The following is a 16,466-nucleotide window of genomic DNA, read 5'->3' on the forward strand; positions in this document are numbered from 1 at the left end:
ATGAGTATTCAAGCCCTTTGCTATGAGACTCTAAATTGAGCTAAGCTTCATCCTGTTTCCGCTGATCATCCTTGAAGTTTCTACAACTTGATTGGAGTCCACCTGTGGTAAATACAAATCATGACTAATCAAATGAATAGGCACACCTGTCTATATAAGGTCCCACAGTTGATAGTGCATGTCAGAGCAAAAACCAAGCCATGAAGTCGAAGGAATTGTCCCTAGAGCTCTCGAGACAGGTTTGTGTCGAGGCACCGATCTGGGGAAGGGTACCAAAAAATGTCTGCAGCATTGAAGGTCCCCAAGAACACAGTGGCCTCCATCATTCTTAAATGGAAGAAGTTTGCAACCTCCAAGATTCTTCCTAGAGCTGGCTGCCCAGCCAAACTGAGCAATCGGGGGAGAAGGTCCTTGGTCAGGGAGGTGACCAAGAACCCGATCGTCACTTTGACAGAGCTCCAGAGTTCGTCTGTGGAGATGGTTGTCCTTCTTGAAGGTTCTCCCATCTCTGCAGCACTCCACCAATCAGGCCTTTTATGATAGAGTGGCCAGACCGAAGCCACTCTTCAGTAAAAGGCACATGACAGCCCGCTTGGAGTTTGCCAAAAGGCAAAGATTCTCTGGAGATTCTCTGGAAGCATGGTGGTGGCAGCATCATGCTGTGGGGATGTTTTTCAACGGCAGGGACTGGGAGACTAGTCAGTATCAAGGGAAAGATTAACTGAGCAAAGTACAGAGAGATCCTTGATGAAAACCTGCTCCAGAGAGCTCAGGACCTCAGACTGGGGCAAAGGTTCACCTTCCAACAGGACAACGACCCTGAGCACACAGCCAAGACAATGCAGGAGTGGCTTTGGGACAAGTCTCAATGTCCTTGAGTGGCCCAGCCAGAGCCCAGACTTGAACCCGATCAAACATCTCTGGAGAGACATGAAAATAGCTGTGCAGCAACGCTCCCCATCCAACCTGACAGAGCTTGCGAGGATCTGCAGAGAATGGGAGAAACTCCCCAAATACAGGTGTGCCAAGCTTGCAACATCATACCCAAGAAGAGTTGAGGCTGTAGTTGCTGCCACAGGTGCTTCAACATGTTTTTATTTATTTATTTATTTATTTATATATATATATATATATATATATATATATATATATATATATATATATATATATATATATATATATATATATATATATATATATATATATATATACGCACACAGTGGGGAGAACAAGTATTTGATACACTGCTGATTTTGCAGGTTTTCCTACTTACAAAGCATGTAGAGGTCTATAATTTTTATCATGGCTACACTTCAACTGTGAGAGACAGAATCTAAAACAGACACCTGTCCACACACTCAAACAGACTCCAACCTCTCCACAATGGCCAAGACCAGAAAGCTGTGTAAGGACATCAGGGATAAAATTGTAGACCTGCACAAGGCTGGGATGGGCTACAGGACAATAGGCAAGCAGCTTGGTGAGAAAGCAACAACTGTTGGCGCAATTATTAGAAAATGGAAGAAGTTCAAGATGACGGTCAATCACCCTCGGTCTGGGACTCCATGCAAGATCTCACGTCGTGGGGCATCAATGATCACGAGGAAGGTGAGGGATCAGCCCAGAACTACACGGCAGGACCTGGTCAATGACCTGAAGAGAGCTGGGACCACAGTCTCAATGAAAACCATTAGTAACACACTACGCCGTCATGGATTAAAATCCTTCAGCGCACGCAAGGTCCCCCTGCTCAAGCCAGCGCATGTCCAGGCCCGTCTGAAGTTTGCCAATGACCATCTGGATGATCCAGAGGAGGAATGGGAGAAGGTCATGTGGTCTGATGAGACAAAAATTGAGCTTTTTGGTCAAAACTCCACTCGCCGTGTTTGGAGGAAGAAGAAGGATGAGTACAACCCTATGATAAAAATTGCAGACCTTAACATGCTTTGTTTTGCAGGTTTTCCTACTTATCGGCAGTGTATCAAATACTTGTTCTCCCCACTGTACATACATACATACACACACACTACCTTTCAAAAGTTTGAGGTCACTTAGAAATGTCCTTATTTTTTAAAGAAAAGCTCATTGTCCATTTTAAAATAACATCAAATTGATCAGAAATGGTGTAGACATTGTTAATGTTTATAAATGACTATTGTAGCTGGAAACTGCTTCTTTAAAAAATGTTTTAATGGAATATCAACATAGGCGTACGGAGGCCCATTATCAGCAACCATCACTCCTGTGTTCCAATGGCACGTTGTGTTAGCTAATCCAAGTTGATCATTTTAAAAGGCAAATTGATTGTTAGAAAACCCTTTTGCATTTATGTTAGCACAGCTGAAAACTGGAAGCTTCATTAAATAGTACCCGCAAAACAGCAGTCTCAACGTCAACAGTGAAGAGGCGACTCCGGGATGCTGGCCTTCTAGCAGAGTTCCTCTGTGCAGTGTCTGTGTTCTTTTGCCCATCTTAATCTTTTCTTTTTATTGGCCAGTCTGAGATATGGCTTTTTCTTTGCAACTCTGCCTAGAAGGCAAGCATCCCGGAGTCTGTTGAGACTGGTGTTTTGCGGGTACTTTTTAATGAAGCTGCCAGTTGAGGAGTCATCTGTTTCTCAAACTAGCCACACTAATGTACTTGTCCTCTTGTTCAGTTGTGCACCGGGGCCTCCCACTCCTCTTTCTATTCTGGTTAGTGCCAGTTTGCGCTGTCCTGTGACGGGAGTAATACACAGCGTTGTACGAGATCTTCAGTTTCTTGGCCACTTCTCGCATGGAATAGCCTTCATTTCTCAGAACAAGAATAGACTGATGAGTTTCAGAAGAAAGTTTTTTGTTTCTGGCCATTTTGAGCCTGTAATTGAACCCACAAATGCTGATGCTACAGATACTCAACTAGACTAAAGAATGCCAGTTTTATTGCTTCTTTAAAATCAGCACAACAGTTTTCAGCTGTGCTAACATAATTGGAAAAGGGTTTTCTAATGATCAATTAGCATTTTAAAATAAACTTCGATTAGCAAACACCACGTGCCATTGGAACGCAGGAGTGATGGTTGCTGATAATTGGCCTCCGTACGCCTATGTAGATATTCCATAAAAAATCTGCCGTTTCCAGCTACAATAGTCATTTACAACATTAACAATGTTGACACTATTTCTGATCAATTTGATGCTATTTTAATGGACAAAAAAAAAAGATATGTTTTGTAAAATTACTTGCGCAATATTAGGCTTTATTGTGTGTGAGATATTGGTGTGACAACCAATGTAATTTGCAAGGTAACATTTTATAAAATGCGCTGTTGAAAATTGTGTTTTACCAAAATAAAGTAGCATACTGCCGGAGAGACAACTCTCATACGGCTTTAGGTAGGCAACATGCTGATTGGGGCTATTTTATTTTATTTTGATCAGGTTCACCATCTACAATAGTTTTGGTAGTTTAGCTTGAACAATTGGTGTATATGGCAATTTTTTGATAAACAGGTTTAATCACCGTTGCTACCTGCAATGCAGGGTCGAAGTGGGAGAAGAAGCGGTCTAAACCATTAGATTATGGGTGAAATCCAAAATTGTGCTATAGATTCATTGGCTTAGTCATAGGTCATTTTTTAACACTTAATCTGCAAAAATAACTAATTCTGAGCAAAAATATAAATGCAACAATTTCAAAGATTTTACTGAGTTACAGTTCATAAGAAAACCCGTCAATTAGGCCCTAATTCACATGAATGGGAATACAGCTATGCATCTGTTGGTCACAGATACCTTAAAAAAAGGTAGGGGCGTGGATAATAAAATGTCAGTATCTGGTGTGTTCACATCTCCTTCACATAGAGTTGATCTGGTTGTTGATTGTGGCCTGTGGAATGTTGTCCCACTCTTCAATGGCTGTGCGAAGTTGCTAGATATTGGTGGGAACTGGAACGCGCTGTTGTACACGTCAATCCAGAGCATCCCAAACATGCTCAATGGGTGACATGTCTGGTGAGTGTGCAGGCCATGGAAGAACTGGGACATTTTAAGCTTCCAGGAATTGTGTACAGAGCCTTGTGACATGGGGCTGTGCATTATCATGCTGAAACGTGAGGTGATGGCGGCGGATGAATGTCACGACAGTGGGACTCAGGATCTCGTCACATTTTAGAGTGGCCTGTTATTGTCCCCGTCCCCGGCACAAGGTGTAATGTGTACCTGTGTAATGATCATGCTGTTAAATCAGCTTCTTAATATACAGTTTCCCATATGGTGTAGCTCAGGTACCCACATACACCATAGACATATACATCACATATACAGTACCAGTCAAAAGTTTGGACACACCTACTCATTCAAGGGTTTCATCATAGCGCTTGATGTTTTTTTGCGACTGCGCTTTCAAAGTTCTTTACATTTTATACTTTGACTGACCTTCATATCTTAAAGTACACTGCTCAAAAAAAATAAAGGGAACACTTAAACAGCACAATGTAACTCTAAGTCAATCACACTTCTGTGAAATCAAACTGTCCACTTAGGAAGCAACACTGATTGACAATACATTTCACATGCTGTTGTGCAAATGGAATAGACAACAGGTGGAAATTATAGGCAATTAGCAAGACACCCCCAATAAAGGAGTGGTTCTGCAGGTGGTGACCACAGACCACTTCTCAGTTCCTATGCTTCCTGGCTGATGTTTTGGTCACTTTTGAATGCTGGCGGTGCTTTCACTCTAGTGGTAGCATGAGACGGAGTCTACAACCCACACAAGTGGCTCAGGTAGTGCAGCTCATCCAGGATGGCACATCAATGCGAGCTGTGGAAAGAAGGTTTGCTGTGTCTGTCAGCGTAGTGTCCAGAGCATGGAGGCGCTACCAGGAGACAGGCCAGTACATCAGGAGACGTGGAGGAGGCCGTAGGAGGGCAACAACCCAGCAGCAGGACCGCTACCTCCACCTTTGTGCAAGGAGGAGCAGGAGGAGCACTGCCAGAGCCCTGCAAAATGACCTCCAGCAGGCCACAAATGTGCATGTGTCTGCTCAAACGGTCAGAAACAGACTCCATGAGGGTGGTATGAGGGCCCAACGTCCACAGGTGGGGGTTGTGCTTACAGCCCAACACCGTGCAGGACGTTTGGCATTTGCCAGAGAACACCAAGATTGGCAAATTCGCCACTGGCGCCCTGTGCTCTTCACAGATGAAAGCAGGTTCACACTGAGCACATGTAACAGACGTGACAGAGTCTGGAGACGCCGTGGAGAACGTTCTGCTGCCTGCAACATCCTCCAGCATGACCGGTTTGGCGGTGGGTCAGTCATGGTGTGGGGTGGCATTTCTTTGGGGGGCCGCACAGCCCTCCATGTGCTCGCCAGAGGTAGCCTGACTGCCATTAGGTACCGAGATGAGATCCTCAGACCCCTTGTGAGACCATATGCTGGTGCGGTTGGCCCTGGGTTCCTCCTAATGCAAGACAATGCTAGACCTCATGTGGCTGGAGTGTGTCAGCAGTTCCTGCAAGAGGAAGGCATTGATGCTATGGACTGGCCTGCCCGTTCCCCAGACCTGAATCCAATTGAGCACATCTGGGACATCATGTCTGGCTCCATCCACCAACGCCACGTTGCACCACAAACTGTCCAGGATGCTTTAGTCCAGGTCTGGGAGGAGATCCTTCAGGAGACCATCCGCCACCTCATCAGGAGCATGCCCAGGCGTTGTAGGGAGATCATACAGGCACGTGGAGGCCACACACACTACCGAGCCTCATTTTGACTTGTTTTAAGGACATTACATCAAAGTTGGATCAGCCTGTAGTGTGGTTTTCCACTTTAATTTTGAGTGTGACTCCAAATCCAGACCTCCATGGGTTGATAAATTTGATTTCCATTGATAATTGTTGTGTGATTTTGTTGTCAGCACATTCAACAATGTAAAGAAAAAAGTATTTAATAAGAATATTTCATTCATTCAGATCTAGGATGTGTTATTTTAGTGTTCCCTTCATTTTTTGAGCAGTGTATGATGGAATGTCGTTTCTCTTTGCTTATTTGAGCTGTTCTTGCCATAATATGGACTTGGTCTTTTACGAAATAGGGCTATCTTCTGTATACCACCTCTACCTTGTCACAGCACAACTGATTGGCTCAAACGCATTAAGGAAAGAAATTCCACAAATTAACTTTTAACAAGGCACACCTGTTAATTGAAATGCATTCCAGGTGACTGTATCATGAAGCTGGTTGAGAGAATGCAAAGCTGTCATCAAGGTAAAGGGTGGCTTCTTTGTAGAATCTCAAATATAAAATATATGTTGAATTAACACTTTTTTTGGTTACTACATGATTCCATATGTGTTTTTTCATAGTTTTGATGTCTTCACTATTAGTCTACAATGTAGAAAATAGTAAAAATAAAATCCCTTGAATGAGCAGGTGTGTCCAAACCTTTGACTGGTACTGTGTATACACACACACACAATTCAGCTCAGAGGCTCATTAGCAGAAGATTTTAATTTGGAATGGAAAATCTGTATTCATGTAATAAATGTTTGCATCGTATTGCATCATACCGAATCACATCGATTAGTTTCTAACTAAAACGTATGGTATTGGAGCCCATGTATCTAGATACGTATTGAATCGTCTTCAAAAGAGAAGATGAACATTGTCATCCATAACCGCAAAGAGTCACATCTTGAAAAAAAAGCCAGTAACTCTCCAGTGTTGGACAACATATTAGCAAAAATTTGTAACATTATCACAAATTTTCTTTCCATCCTCTTTTTTCTCTCCAGGCCATGTCCGGTTCATAGACTATGAATACTCTAGTTACAACTATCAGGCCTTTGACATCGGGAACCACTTCAACGAGTTTGCAGGTAAGAGGAGATACATGGGCTGTATCTTAGTCATGACATGTACTGTACACCATAAATAATGTGTGTGTGTTCAGGTATGAGTGAGCTGGACTATGGGCTGTATCCTAGCCGTGAGATGCAGCTGGAGTGGCTGCGTGTGTATCTGCACGCGTACAAGGCGTCCACTAAGAAAGGAGAGGAGGTCAGCGACAGAGAGCTCGAGACTCTCTATGTACAGGTCAACAAGTTTGCCCTGGTGAGGAACACACTATCGCTCACACCACTGTGGTCACTGCTCGCTCTCTCTCTCACACACACGTGTTAGTACTGGGCTGATCAGTTTGGGCCTGTCTAACCACCGACCTCTCTCTGTAGGCGTCACACTTCTTCTGGGGCTTCTGGGCACTCATCCAGGCCAAGTACTCCTCCATAAATTTTGACTTCCTGGGGTAAGTGCATGTGTGTTATGGTCCCTTGTTAAAATCTGTTGGTTGGCCTGTCTGCCTGTGTTGCATGTGAGTGAAAGGGATCTCTTACTGTGAAAGACATACCAAAACTCAGTCAAAGTCTGTTGTAGAGCACAATCTCCACTACACACAGTGAGAGATGGAAAGGGGAGTAAGTGCCTGTGGAAATGGAGAGAGAGGAGCAGTTGATTAGAGAGAGAGAGCTGTCTTGTCCCTGCTTCCCCCAGGGACCTGCAGAGGTGTAACTGACCCACAGGCTAGTGGTTTGAGTGTCTGCAACCCAATCAGTCCTGCAGTGACGACCGAACTGTCCCCCCGGTCACTATGTGCCCCTGCCTGTATGAGTGACATATTGCTCAGACAGTTTAGCAGCAAGTGAATGGGATCTGTCTGGGCTATTGTTAAGGCTGCTATTGGATAGTTTGTGCACTCATTTAGTCAGAATGGGTGTTTAACTCTCTCTTCTGGTCTCTTTCAACATGTTCTTCCTTTCCTCACACTCTTTCTCCCTCCAACTTCCATCTTTTCACTCTCTCTCCTTCAGCTATGCTGTGCTGCGTTTCAACCAATACTTCAAGACCAAGCCTGCAGCGATGGCCCTACAGATCCCAGAATGAGAGGGGAATACAAGAGAAGAGAGGTACCCCATCACCGGCACTGACCAGGGGAGCAGACACACTTTGAGCAGGAGAGGACTGGGATGGGGGACAAGGGTTGGGGTTAATGTTTAGGGCTGAGTATGTGGTTAAGGCAGCGGTGTCAAACTCATTCCATTGAGAGCCTAGTGTATGCTGGTTTTGGTTTTTCCTTTCAATAAAGCCCTAGACAACCAGGTGTGGGAAGTTCTTTACTAATTAGTGACCTTTATTCATCAATTAAGTACAACGGAACAGGGAAAACCTACAGACACTTGGCCCTCCGTGGAATGAGTTTGACACTTGTGGGTAATAACATTAAGGGGACAGAGTGTGGATGGACCCCAACATAAAACACTATTATTCCTATTCAACTCAGTCCACCTGTCTCACCACTCAAGGTCCTAATCCGCCACGGTTGGTGTGTTTTCATTTTTTATATTTGATTTATTCTGTGAAGAATTGATTGATCCAGTGAGATTCATTCCCCAGACACAGGTAGCTGGAACACTAGTTTTTGGTGCCGACATGGAGGACAGTGTGCAGACACAGTTATGTATATGTGGGTTCTGGGTTTACTCTTTGGCTGTCGCTGCTCAAAGCGTGTGCTGTGGGACAGAGCAGGCAGTCATCGTCAACCCCCTAGCCCTTAGCTTTGGCACTGATCTAAGAGGATTTCTTTTTTGATTTGGTAATGGAGCCACCTTAAAATTATTGTATATGGTATACATCAAACTTTACAAAAAAGGTCCCGCAAATTGAGTGAACAGTAACTTTAAGTCCATTCTCTCATATCTACACAAAGTGCCTAGGGGCTAGGGGTTGATTTAGTACTGGCAAGTAGTTGGTTTTCAGTAAAGGGACCATAAATGTGATGGGAAGAGAGGGGCTAGCCACAGGACAGGACAGTGATTTGGTAGTTTAATAATGTCTGACGGCAGAGCATCTTCAGTGGCCAGGAGCAGCTTCTGCATCACTGATGCTAAACTTTAAACCAGGGCTCTGTTCTCCCTCTTAGCCTCTTTTCCACCACTTTAGCTTTTATGGTTATGGTGACTTGCTTTGTTAGACTTTCCACTGCTCACAGACCATTCGGAAAATCCCAACCTCAATCACCCCTGTCACACCCCTTCCCCTTACCCCCTCTTTACCCCTCTTCCTCCCCTTTCTCGCTCCTCCTTCTGCCCTATATCACTTCCTCCTCTCCCCTCTCTTGATTGGCTGGGAAGGGACTTTTGCCTGATGTGCACATACTTACTATAACATCCCAACCTCTCCCCACCCCCTATCAAGTTACAACTTCCCTAAAAAGGAGCCAAAACCTTATATAAACCTCATTACTGAAACTATGTGTTAGGTCAGGGCAACTCAAGGCTTCAAAGGGTCTGGGACCACTAATCCTGGGCTGGTGTTTTTGTTCTGAAGCTTGTCTATGAGAATGTGAGTGAGGTGACCAAGGACAAGACAGCAGGAAGTCCACACTAAGCCAGCAGTCACTTCTCTAGCTGGCATCACGGCACACAGGTCTTTGGACCAAATAACTCCAACACCCTTCCTTACCCCAGGCAGCAAGCCCCTCCAGACTACTTCTGACCGCTCCATCCAGGCATTCAGCTCTAGTTCAGTTTTCTCTATCTGAATTTTTTGCAATTCAGTGCTTGTAAGGGTCACCTTAGGTTGGCTCTTTCCTCTCCAACAAGCCCTCTCAGATCAGAGGGTCAACATAAAAAATGGAGAGCCATGTTAAAGTATGGAGATACGGGTAACTGCCAAAATAATGGAAACGCTTGCGTAAATGCAGCATATATTGAAAGCATATGCTTCCACACAGGTGTGGCTCCTGAGTTAATTAAGCAATTAACATTCCATTATGCTTAGGTTAATGCATAAAAATGGTGGGTAAAGACATTTTGGCCACATGGCTATGCCCCCATAGGATGACAATTCCCCCATCCACAGGTCACAAGTGGTCACTGAATGAGCATGAAAACAATGTAAACCATATGCCATGGCTGTTTGTCACCAGATCTCAACACAATTGAACACTTATGGGAGATTCTGGAACGGCGCCATCAACAAAACACCATCTCATGGAATTTCTAGTCACTTGTAGAATCTATGCTACGGTGCATTGAAGCTGTTCTGGCTCGTGGTGGCCCAATGCCCTATTAAGACACTTTATGTTGGTGTTTCCTTTATTTTGGCAGTTACCTGTATATCGTCCAGCCTGTCCTGTGATTCTTCCAAATCACCACTAGGGGGAGAAAGGGAGTGCTGACCCCTGCCTTGCCCTCCACTGCTTGTCTCCTGTTACTGACGGGGTTAATAATTCACCAGTCTGACAGAGGGGACATCAATCATTCAGCAGACCGTGACACTGTGGCTTACCAGGCCCATAACTCTGGCCTGGAGTCAAGAAGGCTCTCTCACCTGTCAGTCACCAACATTAGTTAATCATTTATTATTAGTTAATTTTTTTAAACACGATGTTGAAGAGGACTCTTCAAATTCCTGCCTGGTTGTTATGAGAAGTCACTAGCCTCGCCTCTTTGTTCCCCTAGTAAACGCCAAAATATGTTGTCTGGCAATGTGGTGAGACTGAGTCCCTGAGCAGCCTCTTGGCTCTGGGCTGGGACAGACTCAGAAGAGCTTGCCTTTTTGTCCCTTGTCACCAGCCGTACAGGCTGGGAGGCTAGATGGAGTAAAGCCATTGTCACCAACTCTGGTCCTAGATAGCAACAGTACAGATACTAACACACATGGTTCCACTAATCAACTAATCGGCGTGTTAATGCTGTGCTAGAACAAAAGCCTGCAACTCTCCAGGACCAGGGTTTTTGACCACTGGAGTAGTGTTAAGCAGAGCATCCACAACATATAGAAATGCAACGAATGGCAATGACTCGTAAGTAGGATTGGGTCCATTCTATACGGTACATTTCTATCTGCAACATTCCAAACCTTTTACCCCTCTGAGTCAGTGTTTTAGGATTTTTATGAGTGAGGAGTTGGTTGTGAGAAGAACCTTTATTGTAGTGTTTCCTAAATGGATGGTCTAGGCCAATCCCTCTTGTATCAAGGTTGTAAGACCATTATGGACAGAGACATTACTTTGACAGTCTTTAGGTGAGTCACAACTCCGCATCTGCTCTACGTGATATTTGCCAGTAGACCTTGGGTTGAACTGAGAGTTGACAAGTGCAATGAATTCTTGTTTATCGTAAATGTATATATGTGAATGTGTTTCCTTTGAATGGACCGTAACATTTCAATTGAAACTAAAACAGTATTCTCCTGTTAGGGTGCATTTCTGTGTTGCTTTCATCCTGTGTTTGGTGATTTTTAAGGAGAGATGAGTAGGGGAAGCCACTTTTAGATTGAGACACCATAAGGTGGTTGAGATGTTCTATGCACCAAAGCACTCCCTGGGGTCTGTGTGGTTCATATTCAGAAGTCACTAGATGGCCAAACAAGTTCACTGATCAAGAATGTGTTTTTTTTGTTAAAGGTAAATGTTGCAACAGGTATGAATAAATTGGGATTAATGGTTAAAATCACATTTGTGATTAGAAAGCGACATAACCTACTTCTACCCTTAATAACATGGCCTGATTGTGGTGTTATGAGTCTGCTTTCTGAACGCTCAATCAACTGGAAATGCACCCACTTATTGAAGTGATGGGTGTACTACAGAAGGTTAAGGCTGCTTTTCTATTCTCCCACATTCTGCTTATGCCCGTGTTAACTCCCCCAGGCAGATTTTAAAGCTTTGGATAAGTGTAAATGGTGTGTACAAATTTTTTTTTAATGCCTGACAGCCTGACACTCCACTCCTCTCAGATCTTTGAGGGCACATGGATGGGAGCGAGTTGAAGAATCAGACCCTACTGTAGGAGTAGCTATATAGCAGTACCATACACTACATCATATGCCTTCACTGGAAGAGCATTAATTTCCATTAGTATTATTGAGGGTGTCCAAGAAGACGTTGCACACTTGCATTCAGTCATTCATTAAAGTTAGTTAAGGTCTGGAACGGAGGCGTGCACTAATGTGGGACCTGATTTTATTATTCTTGTTATTCCAGCATAGGATATGTGCTGGCTATGGAAGGCTTATATCCTGATGGTGGTGTTTTTAGACTAGAAATGTTTAAAGGAGTTATCTATTGGGTGAACCCGTCATTGGATTTCTTTCATTTAAAAAAAAAGATCTTACAGTACATACCAAAATGGTTAGCGTCAAGGCTTGCAGTTAATTTGAAATTAACTTGTGTGAATGTACTAAACTGGCTTAACTTGAAAACCCACTGTACAGAACTTGATTTTAATTTCTAACTGTTCATTAGAATCTGTAAGAGGGCCCAACATTTCAAGATGTATGTCATGTTTGTGCTGGCGTGTGTAGGGAGTCAGCCACTCCTGAAGAGGACGCTGTAGCATTAAAGGCCAGCGGAGAGGAGACGGGTTGTAAATACTGTGAAAATCTGTCTACAGTGATCTTCTGGGAGAGTCATTTAAGTAAATATTTCCATTAAAAAAAACTTGTATGGGTGGCAGTTATTCCGTTTCTATACCTAAGACTTTGCTAATAGTAATTTTGAACAATAGCCACCCTGTTCCACTGTTGAAAATGGATTAACAAGCATCACCGCTCTCTGTTTGTCAGCTGACCTGGCCCTGAGATGGGGAAGGAAGACCGCCAGGGGGGCTCCACTACGTAGGATATCCTCTACTAAAAACACATTCCAATACAACACTGAAGCATCCGTACACACTTCTGAGGAGCATACTGACACGTTCTAACATCCTCTAGTAAAGTGGCCTCTCGCTGCCCTCAAGACTACAGAGAAAGTGTCCTTGATTTCTCAGTTCTATACAGTTGGTTAGTAATTTGTCATTATGACTGATTATGGCATAAATAGAGGTTGTTTTACTATAGGCCTGGCTGATGTTAGACTATATTAAAAGCCACAGTTTGAAATGGATGAAGGCATACCATAAGGACTGGGGTGGAAAGTCAGTATGGTATGGACTCCTGTGGGAAACGTCGCACATGATTTCGTCTTAGCAAGCAAAGGTGTACACACAAAAATAACTTGGCCACAAATAACAAGCTATTTATTATTTTCCAAAAACAAACCACAACTTGGAAAATGTACACCTTTAGATTACACAGGCTCTTATAAACAAAATAAAGTCTATATTTACATCAGCAGGTGTGACAACAGGTGACAAAGTTTTTCTGTAATTATATAAAAATGTTCATCTATTTGTCTATGTACACAGTCCCAGCCTCTCCTAACAGTGCCATCCCCTTGGTTCTGGGTAGAAGTTGTCAGTAGCCACAGACCTAGGATCAGTCTACCCCACCCACATCATAGCCTTAACATTTATTGGTGCAAATGTAAAACTGACCATAGATCAGTGTCCAGGTGCAACTTCATACTATAGTACTCCCCAATCAACGCACAAAGGTTTTACTGCAGTGTGACAGCAACTAACCACAAGCCTGTCTTCGTTAACATGGAGATTACATCAGAAGTCTGACCCCTCTCTTCTGTCCAGTACATTGTGATGAAGGCTGCATCCCAATAGTCTAAAGTGGCTTCCTATTTTGCTTTCTCCATCTGCACTGATCTGATTAAGGAGAGGAGAGGAAGCGACATAGGACTTTTGAGATGGATCCCTGTTTGGGAAGCCAAATGGCCCTACAGTGACTTTGACTGCAGTACATGGACGGAGAAACAGCTGTGGTCAAGACAAGAGGCCAGGATGTCAGGGTACACAGACAAGGTGTTCAGGCCAACCTTTGAGTTCAATACTCCAACACATACGGAGATACATACATTTTACAAAACATTCTGTGATGAGTACATTGTAAACCCGGGTCCAAAATAAATTGATTGAAAGATACACACACACACACACTTACAGCTTGTACACAACTGATGGATTAGATGAATCTAGAATAAGGGCTTGGAAGGGGATTCCTTAAACATTTCTCCTCATTACACTATATGTAACTGCTGATAGACTATCGCAAGTGCAATAACTGAAACATTGGGTGCATCTCGATAATCTAAAGTGAATTCCTCGCCTCCCCTACTACACTTGCACCGGTGTAAAAAAAACTCGCAGGAGGAATCTCCCCTATTGCTTTTACTTATCCTCTGTTTTGTTGTTAGTGCATATGAAGAGGAGGATTTGAGATGAGAAGGCCACTTGACTATTTAGGTGAAGCCTTTGGGTCTGTTTTGGAAAGGAGATGAGTGTTGAGTGGAAGTGCATTGGCTAATGGGGATTATATAACCTCTAATCACCACAGACCAGGTCATCTGCGTAATAATTGAAAATGAAATAAAACATGGGTATTTCATGGTGCTGTGCTCATCCCAAACAGCAGAGGGCAGCACTCCTTCAGAATCTCAATCAGGTCTCTCCCTAACTACTGATACTCGGTCAGATATTTTTAATACCCCGGCCTTAATGTTTCAGGTTTATAAGGATCCAGTCATCGGATATTGATCTGTGCTTAAGGGAAACATCCACGTCAATGCTTGAAGGGGACAATAATGGACTGCCAGTCCAAACCAGTCGATCTCAACTCATTCCACATTGTGAAAGTCCACTACACATTGTGAATGTGCCTTTTATCACTAGCTACACTCCTACCCTGTTGATAAGGTACGTAGCAGCAACATGAATAGCCCAATATATCATATGACCCATGATCTTTTAGATTCAGCTGCCAGATTCATGTGTAAATGACACATACCTTTAATGTTGTAACAAACAACTCTCAGTAACCGTAACCTGTCCAGCCGGTCAGAGAAGGATGGGCTCCTCCTCGAGTCCGGTTCCTCTCAAGAAGATTCCCCTGCTAGTCTAGCCCTATTGGGGATTTCATTGGTTGATTGTGAACTATGGGGGAGAATGGGAAAGGTTTGACATGTAGGGCTGAATAACAGATACTGGTGGGCCTACGGCAGATTACCAACAACTAACGTCTGGGATGACAACATCTGTTTGTAGGAAAAATAAACATACACAGATAGGGCTGGTGTGTGTCTCTGTGTGTGTTTGATCAATGTCTAATTGTATTATTTTATAAGGGTGGGGCATTTACTATAGTCTATTTCCCATCTCTTCACTCTCACTGATCTAAAAGTGAGGACTATTAGTTTAGAGCCTAGTCTTCTGTGACCAGATCAGTGATTAGATAAAGAATGGGATTCATCTTAGAGTGTTGGGACAGACACAGGCTCTGCTGACATGGTCATATGACAGACTTGATATGGTCCAAGATCCCCTTCTACAGACACACCCCTTTTCATTCACACCTCTTCCCTTCTCTCTGTCAGTCAGTGAGGAGCACTAGCTCTCCCTCACTTCTCTCTCCTCCGTCGCTCTCCTCCCCCTCACTGTACGGCGGTCTCTCTCTGGGGAGAGGAGTGGGCGTGGCCTGTCCCTCAGGTCTACGACTAGGCGGAGCCTCCAGCCCTCGCGGCAGGTAGTGCTCCAATAGCGTGGGGTGGAATGGCACCGTTGCCATTGAGACCGCCCCACCACCGCCTGGGTATTGGCCCTCGCCGGGGGTGTAGTGCAGCTGCTGTGGCTCTGATTGGCTGAAAAACAGGAAGAAATGGGACACTGGTGCAGTAACGTACGCCAAATCCCAAATCCTTGTCAAAATCTGAAAGGACTGGATAGGCCCTGAGACATGGCTGTATGTAGGAGTCTACCACCATGTCTCAGGACAAGTCCATACCCAGAGAAGAGGACTTAACAAACCACTAAAATCTACTGCTACTCAAGTGCAGTTTTACAATCAGAGAACAATAGAGCAGAGTTTTAATCACTATGAGAGACTAACATAACCAGCTGTAGCCCTGCACTTCTATTTAACAACAGTGGGTTTGTTTGTGTTCTTACAGAAAAAGCATGTGGGAAGGGAACAGTTTATATTGTTTCATTTCACTAAGAGCTCTCTGCATAATAGCAGGTGTGTGTGTTACCTGTGTGGGTATGCCACTCTCTGCTCCTGTCTCCGGTTCTTCATCATGGCTTTGTACTCGCCCACCCGGAGTCTCCGCCCCTCCACGATGCAGGTGCGTTTGGGGCGGGGCTTGTACTTGTAGTCGGGGTAACGCTCCAGGTGCTGTCGGCTCAGCCTGGCCTGCTCCTCATAGTAGGGCTGCTTCTCCTGGTTAGACATAGACTTCCATCTAGTTCCTGGCGGGAGGAAGACAATGTCAGACTAAAGAACAGAGGACAGTGTGTGAAAGAGTACATCTGCTTCTTCTAGTTGGACATAGACCTCCAGTGACCTACAGAGAAAGGGGTTGGCTACGTTAGATGAGGAGGGAGCGATGGCTTGAGTGTCTCCAGTGCTTCACAATGGAATGGAATGTTTGGTCAGAGGAAAGGGGTGCGTGCAGTGTGTGTGTGGAGGGGGTGGGTGCGTGGTAGGAGGTTCCTGTCGCCAGGGGAAGCAGGTGGCAGATTGTGGCCTCACATGC

General features: G+C 44.2%; 2 protein-coding genes across 3 annotated transcripts in view; one reads left to right on the top strand and one right to left on the bottom strand.

Moving 5' to 3' along the window:
• LOC129815596 (ethanolamine kinase 1-like) overlaps positions 1–12,503 on the top strand; it is a 37,241-nt gene extending 24,738 nt beyond the window's left edge. The window contains exons 6-9 of the mRNA XM_055869555.1: positions 6,781–6,864; positions 6,939–7,099; positions 7,219–7,292; positions 7,855–12,503. Of these exons, the coding sequence (XP_055725530.1) occupies positions 6,781–6,864; positions 6,939–7,099; positions 7,219–7,292; positions 7,855–7,927 (392 nt within the window). The 3' untranslated portion in view covers positions 7,928–12,503. The remainder of the gene's footprint in view (positions 1–6,780; positions 6,865–6,938; positions 7,100–7,218; positions 7,293–7,854) is intronic.
• A 545-nt stretch (positions 12,504–13,048) lies between these two features.
• Positions 13,049–16,466, bottom strand: part of LOC129815595 (transcription factor SOX-13-like) — a 71,057-nt gene continuing 67,639 nt past the window's right edge. For both annotated transcript variants that reach the window (XM_055869553.1, XM_055869554.1), the window contains 2 exons: positions 15,963–16,179; positions 13,049–15,572 (listed from right to left, as the gene is read on the bottom strand). In XM_055869553.1, the coding sequence (XP_055725528.1) occupies positions 15,305–15,572; positions 15,963–16,179 (485 nt within the window). In that variant the 3' untranslated portion in view covers positions 13,049–15,304. The remainder of the gene's footprint in view (positions 15,573–15,962; positions 16,180–16,466) is intronic.

This window comes from Salvelinus fontinalis, chromosome 18 (genome assembly GCF_029448725.1).
Source record: "Salvelinus fontinalis isolate EN_2023a chromosome 18, ASM2944872v1, whole genome shotgun sequence".
In the NCBI taxonomy this organism is placed as follows: Eukaryota; Metazoa; Chordata; class Actinopteri; order Salmoniformes; family Salmonidae; genus Salvelinus; species Salvelinus fontinalis.